Consider the following 27,081-nt stretch of genomic DNA (forward strand, 5'->3'; position numbering starts at 1 on the left):
CACTGTTACTGTAACAGCAAAACTGTTTGTATTGTGGAACACAAATAAAGAGACTTTCTTCAAAGATGTTTACTATCGCTTTAATGTAGGAAATTATTATTTTTTTTAAATCTGATTACATTTTTGGTTCTTTGAAGAGTTCTGTAATAAAATATGTTCACTGGGGACTGCCTCAAACTGGAACACATCCGGCTTGTGCATATAACCGTACAGACTGAAAGTGGGCTTGACAGTTTGTAAAACTGAACATCTTAACAGGGTCTGTAACTTTAAAACGGCTTATGCATCAATAAAATTTAATTTCATTATTTTACCATCAGTTAACTTAAATTCCGCTGCACATCATGCGACTAATCCGACTAATTCTCAGTTTTCTTTCATACTGCGTTCTATCCAGCCGACAAACTTGGAGACGCGGGTATACACTCCAGGTTTCATGGCAATAGCACAGCCAAGACCCCATGACGTCACTCCCTGAAGGACGAAGGTGTTCTGTGCGTAGCAGACAAGAGGCCCACCGCTGTCACCCTGTATAAGTGTGAGGAACACGTCACAATTTAATCTGTTATTCACTTAAAATCTTTCCCTTTGTTGTAGGTCTCAAATTTCATTTGTGAAAGAAAGTTATAAATGATTGGAAGAACATGAGGGTGAGATAATGATTATAGTAAAATATTGAATTTTGGGGTGAAATATTCCTTTAAATGCACAATTCACATTTATTTCACCATACATATCTTTTCAAAGCAGCTTCACAGAAAATGCATGTTTCTACTTGTCCATATTGCAGAAATTACAGTTCTAAGACATTACATAATGCAGTTAGCTAACATAATTTTTTAATTTAAGCAAAAACAAGGAGCAAGGTAAGATAATGATAACATGTGATCAAAATAACATGCATGGAAAATCAGTGGTTCTGTACCAAACCTCAAGCAAATAGTGCTCCCCATATGAAGTACTTAAACCCTAATATTGCAATAGTGGGATGTTATATGTTGCTACTAAGCTAATGATTCTTAGTATATGCAAGTATTTAGTCATTTTCTTAATTGGATAAATCTATTTTCTAACAGTATATTTCGATGTTGAATAAATGTAATCTTAAGGTTGCTTTATCAGTGACAAATACTTGCAATGCTTCCTTCAAGGCATTTGTACATGGCTACGTCTGTTTGTATTCATAAGGTGTGTCCCAATTTGTGTACTTGTGCACTATTCAATGATGTTTTTTAAGTATAAACAGTGCAAGTAGTGTGTTCACACTGAAAATTCCAAAAAGAAAAAGTGCACTTTAAATACCCGGATGATGCACTAAATGAATGGAAAGAAACTAAGTGTGGAATGTTACTGGACACTTCATGCACTCAACTGTCGCAACTTTAATAACATAGCGAAGTGGGAGGGGCATCAGACTCCGATGTTGAATGACAAAATAACCTTATAAAATTCATACACTAGTACATAGTGCAAAAGTACATAGTGTATACTGTAAGTGCATAGTGTATATTTCGTCATTTGGGACACAACTAATTATTGCTAAAAGTGGTGCCTAGGTAGGCAGCTTACTAGGGTTTAAATCAGATAGGTGACTGAACCTAAATAGTGCAAGCTCCCTTACCTGACAACTGTCAGTTCCACCTTCTATGTTTCCTGCACACATCTCATGCTCCTTCACGCGGCCACTCAAAAAAGATGGACGGTTGCAGACTTTGTTCTCAATTACAGGGAAACCGGTTTCTTTCAGGACACCTTCTCCACCGGTTCCTAGGAAACAGAAGGTCTTGAAGCTATGAACGCTGTGAAATCTTTAATCAATAATCAATCATCTTTATCGAGTAAAACAGTAAAGAGATTTGATAAAGGATCCATTTTGCTATACCTACTTGTTAAAGTTACCTACCCTCTGTCTCCCCCCAGCCTGTTACATAGCATTCAGTATTGCTTGGTACAATGTAGTCCTTTTCTGGTAGGCACGCAGGCGATACCTTATCATTTATTAATGCAGGCCTAAAATCAGACAAAATTAGTTTTCCTTCGTAAAGTCATTTATAAATAAAATGAGGTTACAGTTTCATAAGCCAGAACTGCATTTAACTCAACAGAGAGATTAAATGATGCTTAAAGGAGAACTCCGGTCAATTTTAACATTGAGCTCATTTTTTTGTAAATTTGGAGTGCTGTCAGTACAGAGAACAACGACAAAAATCGGTGTTGCCTACACCGTGTTATCCTCTTTTTAAAATTTGCACCCTGTTGACTTAAATGGGGCAAGTTTTAAACCTGCTTTTAGCCTCTTAACATCCTTGATGTGTCATTACAAGTGCACAGCCAATGTGAGTGATTCCTTCAGAGTGAACACGGGGAAAATGAAGTTAATTCGGCCAGCGCTCATACCTGTATTTATTTCCTGTTTTCGGTCGAAGTCCACCGTAGTCGATTGTCGAGTTCTCCACTGTTGCTTAGTTACCTATGATCACGCGCGTGAACTTGACAATCGATTACTGTGGACTTCGACCGAAAACAGGAAATAAATACAGGTATGAGCGCTGGCCGAATTAACTTCATTTTTATTCATATCTTTCACATCTACTGCAGTCAGATTCACCCGTGTTCACTCTGAAGGAATCACTCACATTGGCTGTGCACTTGTAATGACACATCAAGGATGTTAAGAGGCTAAAAGCAGGTTTAAAACTTGCCCCATTTAAGTCAACAGGGTGCAAATTTTAAAAAGAGAATAACATGGTGTAGGCAACACCGATTTTTGTCGTTGTTCTCTGTACTGACAGCACTCCAAATTTACAAAAAAATTAGCTCAATGTTAAAATTGACCGGAGTTCTCCTTTAAACGAGAAGTATTGTGCCACTAGTGTAACCAAATGGTTGCAAAGATAGTGACTGTTTTCAATAAGGATTCCTCAACACTTTCCATCTGCCATTACTCCAATGTACAGACAATCCCATCTAAAACTCGTGTTGGGGAATCAACTATTAAATCACTTACTCATACTTTTATCTGTATATTAAACTGGGATACGACAAAGTATAAACAAATGAAACATTAAACACTTCACCAGATTCAGAGTGTTGTTTCAGTTGCAATGGCAACAGTTGCACACAGAATACTCTAACCTGTCCAACTTGAGAAGAGCGATGTCAGTTCCAGCTGGCCCCTTAATAATCTTCGAAACTTCTCGCTCCTGTTTGGATGGTTCAGTGGCACGTTCTGTGTGGACTCCAAGGAAGATCTTGTAGGCAGATGGACTCTCAGACCTGCATAGTGGTATGTACACATTTAACCATTTGCTGTATAAAGACCCCATTGAAGGGTTGTGTGGGGTTTTTTCCTTGTCTTGGCTTTGAGGTCATCTGTATATGCTAGTGGAGTACATGGTTATCAACTCCATTTCAGGGAGTCCACAGACAATTAAAATGTACAGTGTTGTGAATCCCCAGTAGTGGAGTGAGAACCACTAGCACAGTGGTTCCACTTCTAAACATTGGCAACATTTTCAACCCTTTATTTGCATTTTTGTCTCCTCAAACAATTAAAAAAAAAAAGAGTCACTTACCTCTCTAGACAGTGAGCTGCAGTTAGAACCCATTGTGCATCAATTAGCGTTCCACCACAAAAATGAATTTTGCTTCTGGCATGACAGAAAATGACAGTTAATAACTACAATTCATCTGAGCCTGGAAATGAGTACAGAGGCAGAGGAGGGTTGCTTGTTGGTATACCTGGTCCGAAGACTGATCTGCCAAGGCCAGGAGTGGGGTTTGGAAACACATCCCCCAACGATCCGCCCAAAGCACCGCTTGGGTTTCGTTGCTGGTTGTCCACATTTCAGGCCATCTGATTAGAAAGGAATATGCATGTCATGTATCTTATATACTGTAGCAAGGATATTTGATCGCCTGGAAAAACAACAATTAGCATTTGGTAATTTCCTTGCCATTGGAGTTAAGCATTTCCAAGAGGAATATTAAGTACAGTTACCACAGTCTGGGATCTGACAGTAATCCCACTTCTTATTTCGATCCGTTGTATAGCACCAAGGTCCGTTCACGTCACTGTCTGGGTTTCTGCATTGCTAATTGTGTAATCAAGTAAAAAAATGTGTTAAAATGTCCGGAATTGCCTTGAAAAAATATTTGAAATTCTACATAGACCTACATTTGACTCTAGACCCTTGTCTGGATGCGTTTCAGGGGTAAAACTGGCATGCTGATGGGGGGTCATAGACCTCCATGCTTGGCAGGTCACTCCCATAATAGTAGTGGATGTGGGACCTCGGTAACTTGCTCCGTTACCAACCTTACAATCTTGTAAAATGAAACAAAGCACATTGTAACTCACTTCCTTCCTTAGTCAATACTATAGTTCCCCAGACATTTGATACAATCTGTTAGCTTGTAGGTGGATTAACCTGTTTCCTGAGAAGTAGGTGGAGAAATAGATGGAGAAGCTGTAGCCTCTGATGGATTGGTAGGAGGCTCCCGTAAGCTGGGCTTTTCTTCACACCGCTCGATGTTGCAATACTCCCACCGAACTGTGGGATCTGTGGTGTAGCACCAAGGGGCTCGGTCACCATCTGGATTCCTGCACAGGTTCCTCCTCAGATCTCTGCATGATGGGTGAAATCATGGCAGGAGCCAGAGGGGAAATCAGTGAAATCAAAAGTTGCAACAGTTCAAGATATAGTTCAGTGTAGTGTCTTACGCTTTAGGGAATTTCTGAGGTGTTTTGGAATGTTTATGAGGTTCCATGGATGTCCAGAACTGGCATTTCTTTCCACTGATGGTCTCTGACATGGCACCACGGTAGGAGGTTCCATCACCTTCATAACATCCTTCACCCTCAGGGATCACAGGCTCCTCTGGGAATAAAATATTTACGTTATACATGGATCTTTCACCAGTTCTAGGGGCATATGAAGTAACATACAAAGAAAGGACACCATAATCTACATTTAATGTTATATGGTTTGTAATGGCTCCTTCAAAACTGACCAGGTCTAGGTTGATCTCCACAGCTAGGCACACTGCAGTACTCCCAGCGGGTCGCTGGATCTGTAGTGTAACACCATGGACTTCTTTCATTATCAGGGTTTCTGCAGTAGTTCCCATCAAGGCCTCTGGGATGGAAACAAACTTTAGTTGCATTCCCTGTGCAGTCACTATTCTGTATGTTTTTGGCATACTGGGGCAAGTAAAATTTCATAGCTTTGCCCTACAGAATAATTCAGACTTTGAAGAAGTCACTTTCTACTTCGTTCTTCTAGTTCAACTGTGTCAAATCCTGCTCCTGAAGGGCCCTGTCCTGCAGAGTTTAACTCCAACACTTTTGCCAGGAAGTTTCTAGTAATGCTTACTTGCATGGGTAGTTCTCTGGAGTTCTGGAATGCTTTTGGGGACTTTGAGAAACCCAGTCCTGGCAAGTTTTTCCTGAGACCGTCACCGCAATGGTGCCCCTGTAGGAGCTACCTTCTCCACTTGTACAATTAAGCTCTGGTACAATTGTGGGTGGTTCAGTTGCTACAAGAAAACGGTGACCAGTTAATGATTGACTAATCATTTGACACACAACTTTGTGTTACAGATTGACAAGAACATTGCTTACCACATCGTGGAATGGAGCAGGATTCCCAACGTTTGGATGAACTGGTGGTAAAGCACCAGGGCCTTGGCTCTCCATCGGGGTTTCTGCAATAGTTCTCTTCCAAGTACTTATCAGGAAGACTGCAAAAGTTAAGATAGTCAAAAAATGCATAAAATAGACCATATCTCATTTGTGCTATAAATGATAATGTCATACGCTGAAGGGATGTAACCGTGGTTGTGGGGTTTTTGATAGTCCCAACGTTGGCAGGTAAATCCACTCACAGTAGTGGAGATCTTGCCTCTGTAGTTTTCTCCACTGCACTGTATACATTCCTCTGGAGATATTAAAGAGCAGATTCAAGGGACAAATTCCAAACTGTTTTTGCACTCTTGTACATCGCTTCAAAAGGTTGCTCCAAATGAAAGTGAGCAACTGAATCCCTTCACGAAAGGCTTTTCCACAAGGCCGTTATTGAAATGTGCACGGACGTCTCAAGCAACTAATCTTCTCTTTTATGAATACATGATTCTGGGTGGCACATCTTTGATTTATTTTAACACCTAGGCTAATTATCATTGTTGTGATGTTCCCAGGGATTTAAATCCAGTTTTATCAAACGCTGCACAAAGAGACTGTATACAAGTTGAAATACTGTATTTAAGAATTTAAGAATGTTCAGAATATAGATGGAATAAGGATAAAGTGGTAGTGACACAGCTAATGCCCTGCTCACTTCAGAGTGCTCACCTCAAGTGCACTTCATAATTAGGTTAACTTTTGCATGAGATTCACACATCAGTATGTTAGCCCAAAAGATTTAGCAGTTTCTTTGCTAAATGTACCTGTGCAGTCTTGGATATCGCAGTTCTCCCATCGTTTCTGTGGATCTGTAGTGTAGCACCAGGGACCCCCCATGTCTCCATCCGGGTTTCGACAAAAGTTGGACTCTAAGTCAGCTTTTGGATGTGTCCTTGGCGTTATGCTGTAGAAAGTTACTTTTGAGGTTAATTAGCTGACTTAACCACTAGTTTCTGTATTTCCTAAAGCTGTTTTCTCTTTTACAGCATAACGATTGAAAAATTCAAATTAAGAATTACTTTGGCACATGGGGGAAAGTTCCTTCCCATCGCTGACATATTTTTCCTGATTTTGTCTTGGATTTTGTCCCTCTGTAGTCCTTGCCAATGTCATTCATGCATTCCAGTAAGTACTCTGTATGAAGGAATTCAATGCATTCATTACAACATACTTAAAAACACATTAATTGTAGCTAGTACAAGCTAGTACACTCATTTAATTTGATGTTGATACAGAACTGATGATGATGTATTAATTTCCTTATTGGTAGTTACTGTACATTCTTTTGGTTCTCACAAGGTTTGTAGTTTGTGATACAAAAATGGGTCTCATGTCTTTTCTGACATAAGGGAAAGATGGTAAATGCTAATACTGAAATGTGACAAAATAAGTGCTTTAGTTAAGATGGCAAAAGAAACTGGCTTTTTAGATCAAAGGTAGGGCAAAATCTGTTGATGTCAACATACTGTATGGTAAAACAAGCTCTACAGTATTTTGTTCCATGCGATAGCCAAGGGTTTGCCCAGTAAATTACACTTCTGCTGTTTATGCATTTAAACAATGGTCTATTTTTATAATCTACCTATGTTGTGTCAATCATTTTCTACATTGATGGTCTTATGCAGTTTGTGACCATTTTAAAATGTTTGACTTTTTTATGATAATACTATTCACTACATGATTTTAAGTGTAAAATCTGGGTCTTAAAGCAAAACCAGCTGAGAACCACTGACCTTAAGTATGCTTGTTAAGACAACATCCATCAGGTATATTTCGAGCGAAACATTTCTCATTGTTTAACCTAGACAGTACTTGATACATTTGCATTTGAAAGAGAAATCCCTCATTGGACGATAGATTTTCAGATAATCTTCTTTACTTTGTTTACTGACATGGACCAAACTAAACTTTGATAAATCTAGATTAAATATTAACTCGGACTGACTTTTGAAGAAGAAAAAAACAACAAGAAAAAGCGTAACCCATTTATAATTATAATTCATAATGTACTTAAGAGTAATGCATGCTGAAGATAATTCATAACATCATCTGCTATTAAACTTTCAAATCTGTAAAGTGATCAAATAGATTGGGCTATAAAATCTTACCCTTTTTCTCATAGAGAACAGCACTCATTCTTCGCAGTATCTGATCAGTTTTTGAGTTGGCAGGTAATGTTACACAATCCTGATCTTTTTCGATGTACAAAAAGGACCTGCAAAGCACATATATACCCAGTATTTTAACATAATAGAGCAGAATAAATCATTTGTCATTGCTCGTTAACATCAGATCAGACTGCACTAGTGCAACACAATATATTTTGAGAGTTTGAGAGGGTCTGACTTGCACCTGCATGTAAAGGAAGTCTCTTTGTCGCACTTCAAGGCACATTCTTCCACTGTTTTCACAGTGTATACAAATTTAGGCAATTTCACTATCCAGGCCCCATCCGTTTTAATATATGCTTCCAGAACATCTGTAAAATGGCAAAAAGAAAAAGTTAAGCTTCTAATCATAAACACATGATTACCGATGTTGATGAAGTAAGACGAATGGGTTCTGTGGACTGTGCTATCTAGATTCAGTGAAACCAACAAAGCAAAAATTGTCCTGAACAAGAGCCCATGTAAGCCCTTACCAACTGTACTACAGTCTATTTCTAAAATATAAAGATCTGAAACTTGATCAACAGAACCATCAAAACATGAATTAAAAGAACACATTTTCAGATGACCAGATTTACTTGCCTGTGCTTTCGGTCTGGGCCCTTGGGAAATCTGAAGGTAACATGAGTTGTTAATGATATACAGATAAATGAATGCTATTAATTATAGATTTTACTCAGTTCATTTTATTTTTGTTCATTTATAGATCGCAGAAATAGCCTAATAATTAAGGCACTGTGAATAAATATCTATTGGCTTACCTGTAAAAAGGAATAGACTAAGTAAAAGAACAGCTTTGTGAACCTTCATGTTGGAGCATTGACAGTCAGGGACTTTGAGAGGTTTTCAATCTTTTAAGCATATCAGTACAACAAACATCATAGGGCCGTCACTCGTCAGTCAATCATTGTCCTAACAAGGACATGGACCAGGTCAAATAGTGTTTGTCGATCAGTGCGTTTGAACCCACCATTACTGTTTCTGATCACATGATTTATCAGAGCTGGACTTTTTTTATTTGATTAACATCATTGGTTTTATTTCATATTGGTTTGGTACTAAAATCGCATTGAGAAAAACTATAAGAAATAAAGTAGAGAAGAAAGGATAGGCAGAGAAAGTCATACATGATAAAGCAACTACAATATTGTTTCTTAAGACCCGGCTAAGTAAATAATGTATTTAATTTCAATATTTTAATACAGATTTAAAGTAATGAAATTAAATACATATCAATTCAATCCTCCTTAAAAGAATATTCTCATCAGTGTCACAAATAATAAAGAACAAATCAACAAGTTAATTATCAACTGAGAGACTAGGAGTCATCCGACTCAATACACAAACAGAACAGCCTAATTTTGCAATTGTGAACATTGAGCCAAGCAACCATGAAAAAAATACTAGTGTAATCAAGATTTGAAATGAATGGAAAATAGACGGAATGACAGCAAAATAAGCTAACAAGGCAAAAATAGTGCAATGGAGAAAAAAAACATGCAGTCTCAGAAAAATACACTAGATTTTTAGCTTGTTTTCCTCAGTCTATCCCATTCAGCAAACCTGTAGGAAGCATTCAAGGTTTGTCATTTTAATCTGGTATCAACATCCACTGTTTACAGTTACTATAACTACTGTAGTACAGTTGAAACTGTCCGCTGTAGGGTGTGCATGGCCGCGTAAGTCTACACATGTATATGCTCATTGCTTACTTTAACCAGATTAAAGAATTGATCAAGGTAAGTTGTAGTTTTGTTGATGTTAAATTGCACAGATTATGTACCAGTTTTGTGTTTACATGGAGTTGAATTAAGTTGTTCAAAGCATGGCATTTTAAGATTTGTTAAGATTATTGATTTTGAGTTTGCTTCATTTGTTTGTCCATAACTAATGCTATATTGATTTCATAACAGCAATCAAACATCTTTCATCAAAGTTCTACAGTCAAACTTGAGGGCAATGTCTGCAGAAATACCCCAAAACCGAACTGTGGTAGAAACCAGTTCAAGCCCAAAGACAGACAGTTTGGAGTCTCAATCTGTCGGCTCTGTTGTCCAGCATCATGAAGAAAACCAGTCGATCCGCCAACTACCTCCAATGAGTGAGTCTGACCAGAGTTTTCCATCTAAGTCAGTGAGTCAGGAGGCGTTTGAGGAACAGCGGATATCTGAAATGGGCAGAGCCGCCTGCCAACCTGCCCAACATATAATGTCTCAAAGATCCCCTCAGGAGGTTAGTCTCTTTTGGTATTTACATTTTTATTAATTTGTATTGTTTATCAATGAGTTAGTGGACATGATGAATGCTGAATGTGGCCTTTAGAATCTCAGTGAATAATGTGCAAGTTGGAATTTGCAGATGTGTAAGATGAAGCCATGTTTAAACAGAAATCTGTTGTCTTAGCTAATACTACCTTTAGATGGCATTGTTAAATAAAGAAATCACAGGTAAACAGAAAAGATGTTCTGATATTAAATGGTCCTGACTTTCACTCTGAAAAACACTCAGTAATGTTACACATATTTTCTGTACAAAGAAACCTTTGATATTTGTATTTTGATTAGACTATGGTACGGTAATGGTACTGCATTTTGCAGGATTTTTTTATTATTTTTTAATTAAATCGTTACATAAAATCACAAATATTTTTATTCAATGTGTATTCTTTTGGTTTTAAACAATTTTTGGTTACACTTTATTTCGATGGTCCACTTTAGACACCTGAGTAACTTTGCAATGTCAACTCATTCTCATTAGAGTATTAGTAGACTGTTATTTGGGTTAGTAGAATAAGTTGACATTTACTTGCAAAGTTACTTTTAGTCAGTAGAACATCTGTTAGGGGAGCATCAAAATAAAGTGTTAGTAGATATTATTATTAGTTTATGAGTAAAATAATGTATTTGGTAAACATAACTTGCCAATACTTGAACATTTTTTGTTAAACTGCACACACTCACACCCCAAACATTCTTATTAGAAACATGTTGTTGTTTTTTTAATAAACATAACAGCTTTTTGACATACATCTGGGTGAAACGGCTATTTTCAATATTTTCAGATAATTTTCAGAATCCTAAGGTGTGTTCAGACCTTTATTTTGAAATGGTAATGAAAGAATGGTAGAAATCTCAGTTTGTTTTCATGCCAAGAGTTCAAAAGATAACATCCATTAATTTCTTTTTAGAAAAAAAAAATGTTTTAAATATAAAAAATAAAAATAAAATAGATTCACCATTTGTGATGTGGCAGAGAACTAAAACGCCCATACGGGTTCTTTTTATGTGTCTGTTAGAGCAGTGGTTCCCAATTCCAGTCCTCGTGACCCACTGCTCTGCACATTTTGTATGTCTCCCTTATTTAACACACCTGAACCAGATCATCAGCTCATTAGGAGAGACTCCATGAACTGAACTGAGTGTGTCAGATAAGAGAGACATACAAAATGTGCAGAGCAGTGGGTCACGAGGACTGGAATTGGGAACCACTGTGTTAGAGGTTGAATACATATCAAAATCTGCCAAACTTCCCATACTACTTCTGAATAGGATGTCTACTTCATAAATTGTATGAAAATTGTGGAAATATATGGTTCAGATCACTCAAAACATATATGGAAATGGAGGCGCCCTTATATGGGCAGTAATTTGTCACCTAGTGAAAAAGTTTGTGCGCCCAAACAAAATCTTACTGAGATATCAACCTAAAATTTGAAACACAACTTGTTCAGATTTTTGGCTTTCATTTTCTTGCAGTTTTAGAGTCCAACATGTTTTGAAAATATATATTTTATGTAAAATATGAATAATTAAATTTTTACATTGTACATTTTCATAAACTCAAACTTCTATAACTTTTTTTCTGTTTCTAAATTTCTGCCAAATGTCTTCTTTAAAACAAGACCAATCTTACGTCTATATTCCAAAGCATTCTTGAATTACAACCATTTAACTGCATGTGATTATTTAAATAACTGTAAATTAATAAAACCTAAAAGTACAAATATTTCTCCGTCAATGTTTGATTCGAATAATTATCTATCTATCTATCTATCTATCTATCTATCTATCTATCTATCTATCTATCTATCTATCTATATATATATATATATATATATATATATATATATATATATATATATATATATATATACAGTGCAATGCATAAGTTAATACACCCATGCTAAAGTTGACTAAAAAGAGGAATATAAAATCATATTTTCTCATTTAAAAAATTAGGAAAAATCCAACCTTTTAGGACACCAATTTTCTTTGTGAATGAATAATGTATCGTAAATAAATAAATGTTCTTCCTTAAAATACATGGTGCATAAGTGTGTACACCCCTATGTTAAATTCCCATAGAGGCAGGCAGATTTTTATTTTTTACCTAGAGATTGGCATGGGGTACTTTCCATAAGATCATCTCTCAATGCAAATCAAACTAGCTTTTAGGCTAACTGAAATAAAACCATGCCAATCTCTAGGTATGGTGAAGGCTATGTGATGATGTGGGGCTATTTTAATTCCAAAGGCCAAGGGAACTTTATCAGGATGCATAGTATCCTAAAAATTAATTTAAAAAAAATACTTAAAAATAAAAATCTGCCTGCCTCTATGGGAATTTAACATAGGGGTGTACACACTTATGCACCATGTATTTTAAGGAAGAACATTTATTTATTTACGATACATTATTCATTCACAAAGAAAATTGGTGTCCTAAAAGGTTGGATTTTTCCTAATTTTTTTAATTAAGTTCAATTTCCAAAATATGATTTTTTATTCCTCTTTTTAGTCAACTTTAGCATGGGTGTATTAACTTATGCATTGCACTGTATATATATACTGTATATATATATACATATATATATATATTGAGAAGTGTGGAATAGGTTTGTTGCAACACTTACTAGTGACTCTATTAGCTTAATGAAGATTATAGAGTATAGAACCTTTACATTTTTAATCTCAATACAGATTTAGATGTTTATATCTCTGTCTGAACAGAATCCAGGCCAGAATGAGCTTCTCCTTCAGCGTCAGGTGAATCAGTTGCAGAGGGTTTTACAGGAACAGAACACACTGCTCTCTCTCATCAGTCCAGGTATGACTGGAGAAACCCTCATGCATATAACAGTTGTTTATGATGGTTATCTGGTTGAGAAAAACAAATCTTTGTGAAAGTATCTTCATTCTTTAGGGTTTCATTTCTGAAATGCTGTAGTTTTCAAATTATACTTACAGGAAGCGTAATGTAAATTACAGTTTTAATCTGTTATTAGACCTGTGGCATTTGCATTACAACTTTTTTTTCAGCTTTAACCACCAAGCCACCAGCTCTGCAAATGCATTATACTTATCACTATAGTTGACCACTGTCATTACAGAACCTTCCTTTCTCTTTCAGGGCTGATTTTATCTCCCACATTCTTAGCGCACTGGCAAGCCCAGACACCTCCGAGCGCTTCAGAAGCTGATCTCAACAACACTACTGAGAATTTAGATCCCTTCAAGGAAAGCTCAACCAAACCCTCATATACCGGCCAGGTTGAGAATAAGTCAGAAGCTCTGCTGGCAACTAATAACAGCAATGGTAGGAATCGAGAAGTCCTTTATCTTACAATAGTGTTGTGATAAAAATCAGTTTGAGATCCTATATTCTCTACATTAATAATCAAAACAATAATAATACATGCAAAAAAATGTTTTATAGTAGCCTAACATAGAATGCAAGTAAAACAAAATCTTGGACATTTCTTCCTCCTCTGTGCCGGACAGAGAAGTCTCTAGAATCATACATTTCCAGTTAAAGAGAAAACTGACAACCGTCTGTGAGTCCAAATCATGAGTCACATTTACAAATACATCACTCACATCAGAATGTCCAATATGTGCAAGACACATTGTGTAAACGGGAGATAAAGCTGTTAAAAATGCTTCCGTGTGACATGCTACTTCATTTAAAACTATTTTAAATGGCATATGACTAATAGTTTTGTCATTATTATGCATACAGCTTTCATAACCTCTTATTTTATTCATTGTTAAATAGTAAAATAATATAAGGACATAAGTAGAATGCATAATGAGAATACATGGACTATTTGTGAATTTAAAATTGTCACACCGCAGGACCATTTACAATGAACTATAAAGGCAAAATGGTAATTTAAAATGATTACAGTGCATAAGATAGAGACTTTTGCCATAAACATTCCTTAAATTTTTTAACTAAAATCCAGACTTTGATTTAAAAAAAATCAAAAATAAATAAGTCTTGGACATGATGTCATGATGTGTCAAGTCAACTATTCAAATGCAATGCAAATAATTTACAAAAAATTCCCCTAAACAGTCTTTCCAAGAATCCTCTTTTTCAGTTGGCATGCTCAGGTTCACTCATCTGCAGTGTCATCTGAATTTTCCACTTGTTCCTTCTTCAGCAGAAAGGGGAGATACATTGACATGTATAACTTCTTAAATTTACTGCTGCTCAGACAGTACAGGATTGGATCCAGCAGACAGTTCAGATAAGAGAGACAAATAAACCCATCGTATAGTTTAACGACAGCAACTTTTTCCTCTTTCATTACAAACCCATTCTTTAGCTGCACCACTCTTGTAAAGGTATACGGCAAGAAGCAGACGGCAAAGACGAGAACCACCGAAGTGACGAGGAACATCGCTCTCCGGAGCTTAGTCTTGTCTCCCACCGACTTCTGATTGAGTCTTTTGATCATCCGTATTGAGCAGTACACAAGAACAAAAAAGGGGATCAGAATCTGGGTAAAAAACACAATTTCCCTCAGTAGAACGACCAAGTTGGGCTCCTCATCATTTTCATTGCTGTTGCACCTGATAAAACTTTGCAACATGGCCGGAATAGTCAAAATTCCCAGCAGCACCCAGATAAATATAGAAATCTGAGGTGATCGTTTCAAAATCCTTAGGAGTTTCCTCTTCCCTGGATGGACGACGCTAAAATATCGATAAATGGAGATGACCGTCAGGAAAGCGATGCTGGCTGCTCGGTTGAGAAACTGCAGAAAGAGCTGTACTTTGCACACAACCTTATTTTCACTACATTGCTGAAAGTTATACGCCTTTACGGGCAATCCAATCAGCAACAAAATGTCAGCCAGGACCAGATTGAACAGGAAAATGTCAATGGTTTTAGATTTCCAGAACTTGAGCTTGAAGATGAAGAGATGGATAACTGAAATGTTCAGCAGGAGACCCAAGATAAACTCCAGCACAACCACAGAAGAGTAGAAAATATACAGCGCTCTGCTTTTGTCGATGTTCTCCTGACAGTTGTTGTCTGTGTAGTTTAAATCCTCCATATTTGACAGATCCCTGGTCTGAACCGCTTCCTAAAGAGTGTAGATGTTGAATGTATGTGCTCCCAAAGCTGAGCATTTTAAAGCTCCTCAGACTTAAATGCGAAGCCCTTCCTCCGCCTGAGCGTTCAAGTCTCTACCTGTTGAGAAGTTAAATGCCTGATGTCACGAACTGCTTTGAAAAAGACAAGTACAGTCATCAAAGACAACTGAAGTTTAAATCTTTAAAAGAGCACTCAGCGAGCGTGCATTGATAGAGATCAAGTGTCAGGAAGGTTGACACAGTGGACAAAGCAAACAAACATAAAAAAAAAAAAGTCAGCTAAAGACAGTCAAATCTATTTGCAAAGATCATAATAAGAACTGAGCATATTTAGGCAGGACAATAGTGGGCGTGTTGACTTCACCATGCAAGTTATAACAAATGTATATGAAAAAATGTGAAGGTTATTGATATTCTTTTCTTAACACCATACAGTAGATTCGATTTATTCAGTGGCTTGTCCAGACAAGCTTGAGCAGATATGTGAAAGAAAAAAATAGCTGAAGGGCAAGTATTGCCTTTTATGGCCTGTTTAAAAGATTTGCCACACCTTATATATTTGCACAGTAAGATTATTTTTTGTTCACTATTACTAACAATGCAGACGTTAATTTCTAAGACTTTATATTTTGCATAATGTTGGAAAGGTGAATTGCATTACATTTGTTTCTTGAAGTTCAGGTTACCTGACTTCCCGTACACAGTTGAGTCATAATATTACATGAGATCTGAATTTGTATTGCAGATGTTGCGCAAGCAGCAGAGCTCAGATGCTTGTCTCCTATTGAAGAAGAGTCTTCAGAACCTGCACAAGACGACTGTCCTCTCAGCCCTTTCGGACTGAGGCAAGGTCTCCCACCAAACCCAGAGGAAAGGTATTATATGTACATTTAGAAAACATTTAGTTATCACTCTAAATACTGACTGGATGAACCACTTTTTAAGTTGTTGTCCAATTCTGAAACACACGTGAACTACATTAATTAATATAACTGCCTCAATTAGGCTAAAGACCTACTTGGTTGAAATTTGTATGATTAATTTAACTGTTTATTAGGGGCCAAGCCCCGAAGGGGCAAGGCACCTATTGTATCTGTTAGTTTTCTTATTATTATTATTCTTCCGCCAATGGAAGTCTATGGTAGCCCTATGAACCGTAAATAGGAAAATGATGAAATTTAGCACACTTGTACAGATGGTCATGAAAAGTAATTGGACCAATTTTGGAGTCTCTAGGTGCCACTCTATAGCGCCACCACCAGTTCAAAAATTCAACATTGAAATGGTTATAACTTTTGAACCCTTTGATCTAGAAAAATGAAACTTAGTACACTTGATTCCTCTCATCATGGTGATCAAGACCAATATAGTCTATTAAGACTCCTCCCATTACAGTAGTGGCCATTTTGAAAAGTACAGTATTAAGTTTTTTTCGCTACTCCTCCTTCATAATGTATCCGTGGATACCGATTTTGCCAGGATTGGATGAACCACTTGTCCGCCATTTTGATTTTTGTCATAAATTGCAATATCTTATAAAATATTTGACATATCGGCACAAAAATTGGTAAGGATCATCATTACCATGGCCTGAAAGTACCTGAGAACTTTGAACACAGCGCCACCTAGTGTTCCAGAGGTATAAGGTGTTTTGCAAATACGCTTATAACTTTTGAAAACATAGGTCAGAATTTGATTTCTTTATGTCATTACGTTCCTTGGATTATGCCGATTCCGACGATATCTCATTTGTCATTTTCCAAGAATGTGACTGTCCGCCATATTGAAGCAAATGGTAAACAGTTTTTTCGCTACTCTTCCTTCAAATCTTGCTCAATTTTGCCCAAAGTTTGCTCAGATGATCTTTGGACCGAGCCGCACAGAAATGACTGAACAGATTTTCATGACATACTGGTGAAAAAAAAGTTATGATGTTGCAAACTTAACGAGGTCGACCCAAAATTGGTTCAGAGGCTGTATCTCGACCAAAAATTGATCAATCGGAACGAAAATTGGTACGCTTCATCGGAGTCATGACCTGAGGGTCCATGCAAAATTTGGGAACAGCGCCACCTACAGGTCATGAGATCTGGAAAATGGCTATTTTGGCCAATAACTTTTGAACAGTTTGAACAGAAATTTTATCAGATGATCTTTGGACCGAGCCGCACAGAAATGACTGAACAGATTTTTGATATTCGTTACCATTCCCGAGATATTCGTCTGCAAAGTTGACCTAGCCTGTGTTTGTAGCCTTGCTAACTAATTCACGTCCTCTGAGTGGCACAAGTTGCTAAACCATGTCATGAATCTCGAATCATTCCGGTCGTGGGTTCGAGTCCTGTGTGGAACAACTTTAAAATTTTGTATATAAAGTTGTCATTTCAATTCCTTCCGGCTCTGCACTGCTTTTGGTGCTTAAATGCTCGCTGTGCTGCTGTGCTTGATGTACATTTACATGTATATTCAATTTCTGCTCTTTTTTGTTCTTCTGGCTCCGCACTGCTGTTGGTGCTTAAATGCTCGCTGCGCTGCTGTGCTTACAGTACTTGCTGTGCTTGATGTACATTTACATGTACATTTAATTTCTGATGTTTTGTTCTTCCGGCTCTGCACTGCTGTTGGTGCTTAAATTCTTGCTGCGCTGCAGTGCTTACAGTACTTGCTGTGCTTGATGTACATGATGTGCTGGCTGTGCTTGCTGTGCGCCATACTTGTTCTGCTTGTGGTGCATTTAAGGGCTTGGCCCCTGTATTGCTGCTTGCAGCTATATTTGATATTTATAATTATATTGCTGTTTTGTTTTTTTTTAAGTAAAAGCAATAAGCCATTCAAGTCACTTAAGAGGCTAATTGGTTTCATATACACTATCGTTCAAAAGTTTGGGTTAAGATTATTTTTAAAGAAATTTTATTCATCAAGGATGCATTAAATTTATCAAAAGTGACAGTTTACATTGCTACAAAAGTTTTCTATTTCAATTAAATACAGTTCTTTTGGAATTTATATTCATCAAAGAATCCTAAAAATAATGATCATGGTTTCTATAAAAGTATTAATCAGCACAACTGATTTCATTGATAATAATAAGAAATATTTCTTGAGCAGCAAATCAGCATATTAGAATGATTTCTGAAGGAGCATGTGACACTGAAGACTGGAGTAATGCTGCTGAAAATTCAGCTTTGACATCACAGGAATAAATTAAATGTTAAAATATATTGTATTATAATAATATTTCATAATATTGCTGCTTTTACTGTGTTTTTGACCAAATAAATGCAGCTTGTGATTGGAGATATGCAGGGATTAACTTCCCACATCTTCCCACTGCACAAGGCATTGCCCTTTAACTGCCGTCTTCCAACTCTCTTAAGCAATGTGCTCCACACATCATGTGACTCAGTGCATCATGTGACTCAGTGCATCATCTGACTCAGTGCATCATGTTCGTCACAAGTGTATAATAGAAGACTTTTGCAATATGTATAGTATGAGAGCTGTACAATTTAAAAAGAAATATAATTTAAACACAGGCCCATTCGACCAGGACTGAGAGAAGAGCAAAAAACATTTGAAGAGTTTGTTGAAGAACATCTAAAAACAGACCAGGCTGTTCTCCAATATGAGAATCAGGTATGAGCAGCATTTAAACTCTTAAACTCTTCTGCAGATTGAGTGTGTTCTAAGCATTATCCTTTCTGTTTTACAGGCTAGTACACAAATCAGAGGAGCAGAGAAGAGGAATTTTCTTCGTAAAGGAGAAGGAACATCTAAAATTTCGAAGGTTAAGGACTGCTCACTAAGTCTAAAGAGGAGATGCTCTATTAGTCCACAAATGATGAACATGAAGCCCAGTCAGCAGTCAGTACGACCCACTGAAGAGATACCAAATAGGAGCAGTCCTGCACTGAAGGGTGTGGGAAACCTCAGTGACCAAAAACCTGGCCTGGAGGACTCTCTAAAGAAGACCATTGCTCTACAAGACAATTATTTTTCATCAAACAACAAAGGGAAAGTCAAACCTTTGACTGCTAATATTGTTAACAATGCAGTCTCACTTAAAAGTAAGCACAGGGAAGGAGTTGTGAGGAATTATGGTAAAACCAATGGAAGTAAGCCAAGTGGATCTGCTCCGACACAAAGCAGGAGTGTTGGCTTTAAAAAAGTTAATGACCACATTGTCAAAGTCCATGAGAAAAACTGTCTTACCAAAAACCACCGTCAAAGCGGACGTACCAAAGAGACGTCTAAAGAAGTCAATTTAACCGATGAGGTGATGGAGTCACTGGCTCTTAGTGAATCTAACGACAGCTCTAGCAGCGAAGACGGACCCAACTCTCAGCCTCACAGTCCGTTTCCTCATTATCTTTCAAGGCACACGGATCACAAAGATCAGAGTCTGGATCTGTCGGATGGCGACTATGCTAGTGATGCCCCGAGTGAGACTCAATTCAATGAAGAACATCGCACTTCAACTCCTACGTCTAGTTCTTCGAGCTTCAGCAGTGATTCTGAACTCAAGTGCTTAGAGGGGTCTATGGCTAACTGCTCCAAGAAAACAGAAGAAAGAGAGACCTACAGTGATTTTAGACCACCTTCTGTTCCTGACACTCTCACAAAGACATTTCCAAAAGTCAAGGTTACTCCAGAAGACATCACACATGGCATGGAGAAAGAGAAACCACATACTTCAATCAGGTTTTGTAGAAAGATTATGACTTTTACCAATTTTGTGGTATTTTGAATAGAAACTCTATGCCCTGAAACCTAAGTCAAGTCACCTTCGTTCATATAGCACTTTTTACAATACAGATTGTTTCAAAGCAGCTTTACTGTGATAATAGGAAATTAAAGCAATGTTTTGGCTGTACAGCAGCTCTAGAAGAAAGTCATTGTCTAGCTTAAGTACCCAGACAGCAACATATTGTCGGCCCAGATCCGGCCCACATCTGGTTCGTGTGATGTGGGCCGGATCTGAGCCGACACTATTTTGCTGTCTGGGTATGTTTTTGATTCATTCATTTCCATTGTAAAAATCATTAGTTATTAACTTAGGGGCCACTTACACAACATCGTTTTCAACTGAAAACAGAACATTTCTAAGTTTCTATCTCTGATTGAACATATTCCTGAATTTGACTAGGTCTGAGATGGAAGAGCATGGTTTCAAAGGAGAGGATGGCTGCAGACCTTTGCTCAGGCTTACAAAAGAACTTCATGAACCTCAGGTAGAAACAAGACATTTTAGACCAAAGTTTCCTCCTTTTTCACATCACATCTCCATGTGTGGCCTTGTAAAGAACCACCACTTTACTTCTTATACACTATTAAAATACAAGTTACAAAAGGGGGGTCTCACAGCGATTTCATAGAACCATCATTTTGGGTTCCCCAAAGAACCTTTCAGTAAGTAGTTCTTTAAAGAACCATTTTTTTCTGTATAGAACTTTTTCCACTATAAAGAAACTTTCATTCAGTGGAAAGGTTCTATAGATGTTGATGGTTCTTCATGGAACTATTATATATACATGAACCTTTAGGGCCCTATTTTAACAATCTAAGCACATGGTTTAAAGCGTACAGTGCAAGTTCACTTAGGGCGTGGTGTCTGAATCCACTTTTTTTGCTAGTTTAACGACGGGGAAAATGGTCAGCGTGCATGGTCTAAAAGGGTTGTCTCTATTCTCATAATGAGTAATGGGTGTGTTTTGGGATTTACGTGCGTTAGAGATGCGCGGTTGGCGGTTACAGCCGCGGACTGTCACCGGGCGGATGACGTGACGAAAAATAATATTTGAATTCAATTCAGGCGGGTGGCGGGCGGCGGGCGGTTGAACCAATCAAATGAAAAATATTATGTATACAGCAATCAGCGGATGGCGGGCGGGTGCGGTTTTGAAAATTGGTCAAAAACGTTGGTGCGGACGGATGGCGGACGGATGATGAGTTTTGTGATGCGGTTGCGGATGAAATAATAGCCCATCCGCGCATCTCTAACGTGCGTTAAACCAATCAGAATCTCATCTCCCATTCCCTTTACATGCCAGTTGTGCTCGCGCCATGGCAGATTCGCTATTTACATGACAGAATTTTATAGTGGAAAGGCCGAACGAGTCTCCAGAGCGCAAATGGAACTGCTCGTGCGCAAGCAGACCATCTACAGGAAAAGCCGGATTCCACCATATCTTTATGTACACAATAATAATCTTTTACATTGTAATCCTTTTATTTAAAATATTTAGCAGGTTTGTGTGCTGCTGTGCGTCCCTGTGTGTTGTGGGTAAATATTGTGCCATTGACTTTAGACCAGGTTTCAGTTGGTCAATGGCGCAGTCTATTTCTGTTGCCTCAAAATAGCAACGCGCCAACAATGCGCCAGAACACACCTCGTTTTCAGACCAGCACACCCATGGGCGAACAAATGGGTGCAAATGCATTTGCTATTTAAACAACGTGGTGCAGGACGTGAAAATGATAATTGCGTCGGGCTGAAACTAGCAAAAAACACTTGCGTCGCGCTTGGCGCTGCATTGCGCCGGGTGTAAGATAGGGCCCTTATTTTTAAAGTTTTTTTTAGGATCCTTACATGGTTTTAATAGCAATATGCATTCAGAAAGTACTTCATATCATGTTTAAATCACTGTGCATTTACTGTAGGATCTGAGCCAGCAGATCTCATCTCTGAAGCAGCAGTTGATGGAGAGGGAGTCTCACTGGTCACAGGCCCACAGTCTCCTTCAGAGCCGTGTGGAAGCCCTCATCCGAGAGAACCAGGAGCTTCACAGCAGGTTTAATGTGAACAAGAGTTTGCCCCAGAGCGCTGGTTCCTCTGCTCTTCATGCTGGATCATACAGCGCAGTGAGAGTAAATTCAAACCTTATTCAATAATGATCCACAGATTAAATATTTAGATTTAAACTATATTTTTATACACATTTATAAAAGCTACTTAAATGTCCTTATTGGACTAAGGCCAAATTCTGGCTTAATCTAAGCCCTGTCTGAAACCAGGCCATTAAGTTTTGTTTTCAGAGAAATATAACTACATTTAAAGAGGTTTATACAATATTTCCCAATATTGTACACTTTCCCTTTGAACTTTGAAGTTTATTTTTATTTATTGAAATACAATTTAAATATATAACTTTATTTATTTATTTATTTATTAAAATATAATATAGATGTCAAGTCTCCTATAATTTTGTTTTATTATAAGTGCCTTTTTGCTCAAAGGAAATTTCTTATTTTAAGAATATTTAGATATTCTATATGGAAAGCAGGGCAAAATGAAAACAATCTTTTTGAATGAACATACGGTTGATTACACTTTTTTTAGACAGTCCACTTTAGACATTCTACTAACTATAATTAACTTTGCAACTACATGTCAACTAACTCATTAATTTGCAACAACATGTCAACTAACTCATTAATTTGCAACTACATGTCAACTATCTCATTAATTTGCAACTACATGTCAACTAACTCATTAATTTCATTAATTTGCAACTACATGTCAACTAACTCATTAATTTGCAACTACATGTCAACTAACTCATTAATTTCATTAATTTGCAACTACATGTCAACCAACTTTCATTAGTAGACTGTCAGGTTAGATTTAGTATAATATGTTGACTCGTAGTTGCAAAGTTACTTATAGTCAGTAAAGTGTTAGCAAATATTACAGTCTACTAATACTCGAATGACTGCTTGTTGACATGTAGCCTATACTGTAGTTGCAAAGTTACTTAGAAGAATGTCTAAAGTCTCATATACCTAAATATTTTAACATGGAGGGCAATATTTCTCATCAGGTATATGAACAAAAACAAATATCTGTATTTATATATGCCTCAATGAATAACATATGTTGTGCTTCAGTTTGAGAAAAGCAGAGATGAACCACAGAAGCCCCCTCATGTTAGGAGCGCAACTCCAGCCTTTAACAAACCCACCATCCATAGGACACAACAGATTGATGTTAGTATGCTAACCTTATTAATGTGCATGGTCTTGCTATAAAATATTAATTATGAAAATATTCTTTTACTTTAAAGTAAATATTTCCTTTTTTATTTTTAGTCATTTGCTGTAAGGACCCATACAACTAGTTATAAACTCAATTGCTAAAGCCGTTGAGGTGTGTAATGTGTTCTCAAGTGCCCTTTAATCTCTTCAGAAATAATTCATGGTGGCTCTCAAAGCCCAGTGTCAGATAATTGACTCGGCTCTTTATAATTAATTCATGCTTGTGCAATGCATCTACCCATCTTCATTTCATACAGTGTAAGTGTTAAATCCTGATTTTATTTTGTAATTGTTTGCCATGTTCATAATTTATGAACACAAAGAGCTATTCAATTTAATGGAACAGAGAATAAATGCAGAATCACTTTCACATAATATATTTATTCAATCACTGCGCATGTTGTTGTGACACGCATGATTAAGCATGCAGATCATCTGTATCATCATCTATTTGTTTGATTTATGTGAATAAGTGAATAAATAAATTTCCTTTTCTTTCCATATTTTAATGGATAACAGAACAAAAATGATGTTTAGTGCAATACTGTTTATTGAAAACATTTGTTTTCAGTGTCTTTTTCAAGTTAGTGGTTCTTGTTATTTGATGGACAGGCAAATGGACACTCTTTTGCCAAAGCTAACAGGATGACAGAATGCTCAGCCGACTCTTTGAGTAAGTATGTTTGCTTGTGCTTCATCTCTTATAAACCAAAATATGTCATATTCATAGATTCATGAAGATTCATATCATCACTGAATCTTAGCCTATATCTGTGTTCAAATTGCTATATCTTGTGCGTTATGTTATTCAAAAGGAAAGAATTCTGCACTTTCCACTGACAGTCCGCAGAACAATGGCATGAGTGGCGGAAAGGTATTTACTTTTCTCTTAAAGGCACAGTTCACCCGATGCAGGCAGTCAACATCAGTACTCTCAGAGCATGAAGGAATTACACACACTTCTCAGAAAAAAAGGCACAAAAGCAATCACATTTTCAAAAGGTACACTTTTGTTCCTTTTAGGTACTAATATGCACCTCAGTGACAGCTTTTGTACTTTTTTTCTGAGTGTATTTTGTATCACTCATCATGACAGAATAGACTCTGACCCAGTTTCTATTATGAAATGTGCAATGCATCATAGTATCATAATGACACTTTTGTTCACAGGGAAGTTTGTTTTATCATCATACTGACTGCAATGATGCACAAATGGCATCCCAGGCCAGAAAAGACAAAGTACGGGAGGAAACTCACTATCCAGATGGAAGAGTAAGGAAGGTGTTTTGCAATTAGAAATTTTAATTACGCATTATCTTCCAACCCTTTTTCAAAATGTTCTCTTAGGTAGAACGTCTTTTTTTGAACGGATGTCGTGTGATCACATTTCGCAATGGAACAAAGAAAGAGATTGGTGTTGACAAGTCGGTCACTGTTTCCTTCTTCAATGGAGATGTTAAACGCACGCTGGCTGACGGGACTGTGGTGTGTATCATGAGGCCCTTAGAGAATAAGGATGTCTTTTCAAGTCTGTTCCCACATTTACTGCTGCTGTATTGCAACATTTTAAAATTCACTAAATATTTTGTGGACATTCACCAGAATATTTACATGTTCCTACAGGCTTAAGCTGTCGATTTTTGTTTCCCGTAATTCACCACGCCTTTTGTCTTTGTTCCTGAATTTATATGTTTCAGATTAGTCTTCAGATCAGGGTTTTTTACAGTTTTCAAAATGTCACTTGTTTTTATTTTTATTTCATTTTGTATTTTGGTGTCCAGTTTTAGCATGGCTTCCTTTAGATTTTTTTAAAAAAGGTTTTCTTTTTTTATACCAAAGCATTGCATTTTTTTTTAATTTTTTTTTTATGATTGTTTGGTTTTGCCATTTTAGTTAACAATTAACCTGTTTTAAATTCTGTTTATATAGATATACTACTATTGTGATGCTCAAACAACTCACTCAACCTATCCATCTGGTTTGGAGGTTGTACAGTTTCCAAACAACCAAAGAGGTTAGAAGAAAACATGTTCTTTTGTTGACATACACTGTAAAAAAAAATAATAAAAAAATTGGACTATTGGAGTACATTACTATTTCAGTCTTTCGACTTCAACATTTCATGTTTAATTAAACGTGTTTAATGCCAACTCACACTGCACAGACAAACGCTGACCAACAGCGACAGACGCTTCGGTGGGTTTTGTCCGCTCAGTGTGTTACCCTGTCGGTATCTGTTGCCGTTGGTCGGCGCTTGTTTTAATGTTTCCATGTTCAGTCTGCTTTTGTCAGGTCGTGGAATGTCTGAGAAATGACTCACTGTAATCTAGTGATTGTTGGCACTGGTCTGCATCTGTCAGTGCAGTGTGACCCCAGTGAAAAAAACCTATACAAAAATGTATTTAAAACACATTTATTTCATACTACAAACCATTAACATATTTACTGATATATTGCTTGAGACTTACAGATATAAATATTATGATTAAACTTTATTTGGAGTACTTCTTTATTGTAATCACATTTCTCAATATTAAGCCTAAAATGTGTTTTAAGATCACTATTAGTAAGACCTCTGTATAATATCAGTCTTTAAATGTAAATTTTAGCACAATCATATATACTTATGTATATCTTTAGTTGGACTTCAACATTATTTTTGGATAACTAAAGTACATTAAGTACAAAATTAGTTTCCAATTTAGTATCCAATAGCAGACTTTAAGTATATCAATTTAGTATACTAAATGTACAATTGCAGGGTATTTATATTAAGTACATGTAAATGTATTTGTAGTATACTTAGCTTAAAATAAATGTATTTCAAATACATTTTGGTATATTTATTTTTCACTACAGGAATTATCCTTTACTTGCAGTTTCTTTGTAATTATTTGTCTACTAGCACTTTCTAAGTAAAAGAATTTAAAAAATGTCAGGGTAATTTGAATTTGGGATTATAAATTTCTGTTTAAATGTTACATTTCCATAGAAAAACACCATCCTGATGGCACAAGGGAAATATCCTTCCCGGATGGCACCGTCAAGATTCTCCACGCCGATGGTCGAGAGGAAAGCATTTTTCCAGATGGAACTATTGTCAAGATATCACAGTAAGATGAATGTCTGTCTTTCCTGTTTGTTTGTTCCTTTCTCTTTTCTGCTTCTTTTTTATTTACTCTCTTACACACTGCTTCCACAGACATGGTGAAAAGATGGTGGAGTTTCCTAATGGGCAGAGAGAGATCCACACTTCACTGTACAAGAGGAGGATGTACCCGGATGGAACCGTTAAAACTGTCTATAGGGATGGGAGACAAGAGACAAAGTTCTCATCTGGGAGGGTTCACATTAAGAACAGTGAATGTGTCCTTATAATGGACAAAAAGTGAACTTCTAAAAAATATTTTCATTTTATTTATTTGTCTTTGATCTGAACATATCAATAAACTGTAAATGACAATCGGGTGAACTAAGCCTGCCTATTTTTTACATGTGCTGTCAGCAGGCGTCTTGTGTTGCTAAGAGTTTCTCTCAGCATGAACACATCTGATACTGTATTCAGGTGAAGACCCTCTGACCTAGTCATGACTTTGTACTACAACTCTCCGGTTTCAGTAGAAGAACATTCCTAAAATAGTAAGGGAGAGCTGGGATAAATATCTTACATAAGCATTATGTTTCGTGTTTGAAAATGTTTTTGTATTGTCTAATCGTAGCATGTACACTACAGTTCTTTTAAATTGTAATAATAGTTCATAATATTAGTGTTTTACTGTATTTTTGCATTACTAAATGCAGCCTTGGTGAG

The 27,081-nt window shown here is 36.9% G+C and overlaps 3 protein-coding genes across 4 annotated transcripts; 1 reads left to right on the forward strand and 2 right to left on the reverse strand.

Annotated features, from left to right (window-relative positions):
• Positions 1–54: 54 nt before the first annotated feature.
• plg (plasminogen) lies at positions 55–8,758 on the reverse strand. Of its 2 annotated transcripts, none has more exons than XR_014603426.1 (20): positions 8,613–8,741; positions 8,434–8,463; positions 8,036–8,162; positions 7,792–7,898; positions 6,703–6,817; positions 6,448–6,587; positions 5,819–5,939; positions 5,624–5,742; positions 5,376–5,538; positions 5,014–5,138; positions 4,724–4,880; positions 4,431–4,627; positions 4,178–4,326; positions 4,001–4,094; positions 3,742–3,856; positions 3,576–3,650; positions 2,854–3,276; positions 1,904–2,132; positions 1,622–1,767; positions 55–528 (listed from the first exon to the last, which is right to left on the reverse strand). XR_014603426.1 is itself a non-coding variant. In XM_084091371.1 (20 exons), exons 1-20 carry the CDS (start codon positions 8,659–8,661, stop codon positions 367–369), a joined length of 2,439 nt encoding a protein of 812 aa, XP_083947497.1. In that variant the 5' UTR covers positions 8,662–8,758; the 3' UTR covers positions 55–366. The 2 variants fall into 2 exon arrangements, 1 of the variants encoding a protein (XP_083947497.1); XM_084091371.1 differs by having other exon boundaries at positions 1,904–2,010; positions 3,136–3,276; positions 8,613–8,758.
• Positions 8,759–9,810: 1,052 nt separating this feature from the next.
• Positions 9,811–26,950, forward strand: LOC311068352 (uncharacterized protein; the record flags this gene model as incomplete). The annotated part of the gene is made up of 16 exons (XM_084090735.1): positions 9,811–10,083; positions 12,861–12,957; positions 13,261–13,446; positions 15,982–16,111; positions 18,773–18,872; positions 18,949–19,937; positions 20,383–20,467; positions 21,897–22,103; positions 23,124–23,222; positions 23,883–23,943; positions 24,086–24,144; positions 24,441–24,542; positions 24,618–24,755; positions 25,200–25,284; positions 26,263–26,383; positions 26,473–26,950. 16 exons carry the CDS (start codon positions 9,811–9,813, stop codon positions 26,660–26,662), a joined length of 2,922 nt encoding a protein of 973 aa, XP_083946861.1. The 3' UTR covers positions 26,663–26,950.
• gpr31 (G protein-coupled receptor 31) lies at positions 13,433–15,486 on the reverse strand. Its single transcript, XM_084092105.1, has one exon. It carries the CDS (start codon positions 15,194–15,196, stop codon positions 14,249–14,251), a length of 948 nt encoding a protein of 315 aa, XP_083948231.1. The 5' UTR covers positions 15,197–15,486; the 3' UTR covers positions 13,433–14,248.
• Positions 26,951–27,081: the final 131 nt, after the last annotated feature.

This window comes from Abramis brama, assembly GCF_963993115.1.
Source record: "Abramis brama genome assembly, chromosome: 18".
Taxonomy (NCBI): Eukaryota; Metazoa; Chordata; class Actinopteri; order Cypriniformes; family Leuciscidae; genus Abramis; species Abramis brama.

Bases quoted from the DNA above. Each gene is read 5' to 3' on its own strand.
- plg (XM_084091371.1), bottom strand. From the start codon at position 8,661: ATGAAGGTTCACAAAGCTGTTCTTTTACTTAGTCTATTCCTTTTTACA. The intron at 6,588-6,702 runs GTAATTCTTAAT...AACTTTCTACAG, and splicing joins ACTTTCCCCCATGTGCCAAA to CATAACGCCAAGGACACATC. The intron at 5,539-5,623 runs GTAAGCAATGTT...GTTTTCTTGTAG, and splicing joins CTGCTCCATTCCACGATGTG to CAACTGAACCACCCACAATT.
- gpr31 (XM_084092105.1), bottom strand. From the start codon at position 15,196: ATGGAGGATTTAAACTACACAGACAACAACTGTCAGGAGAACATCGAC.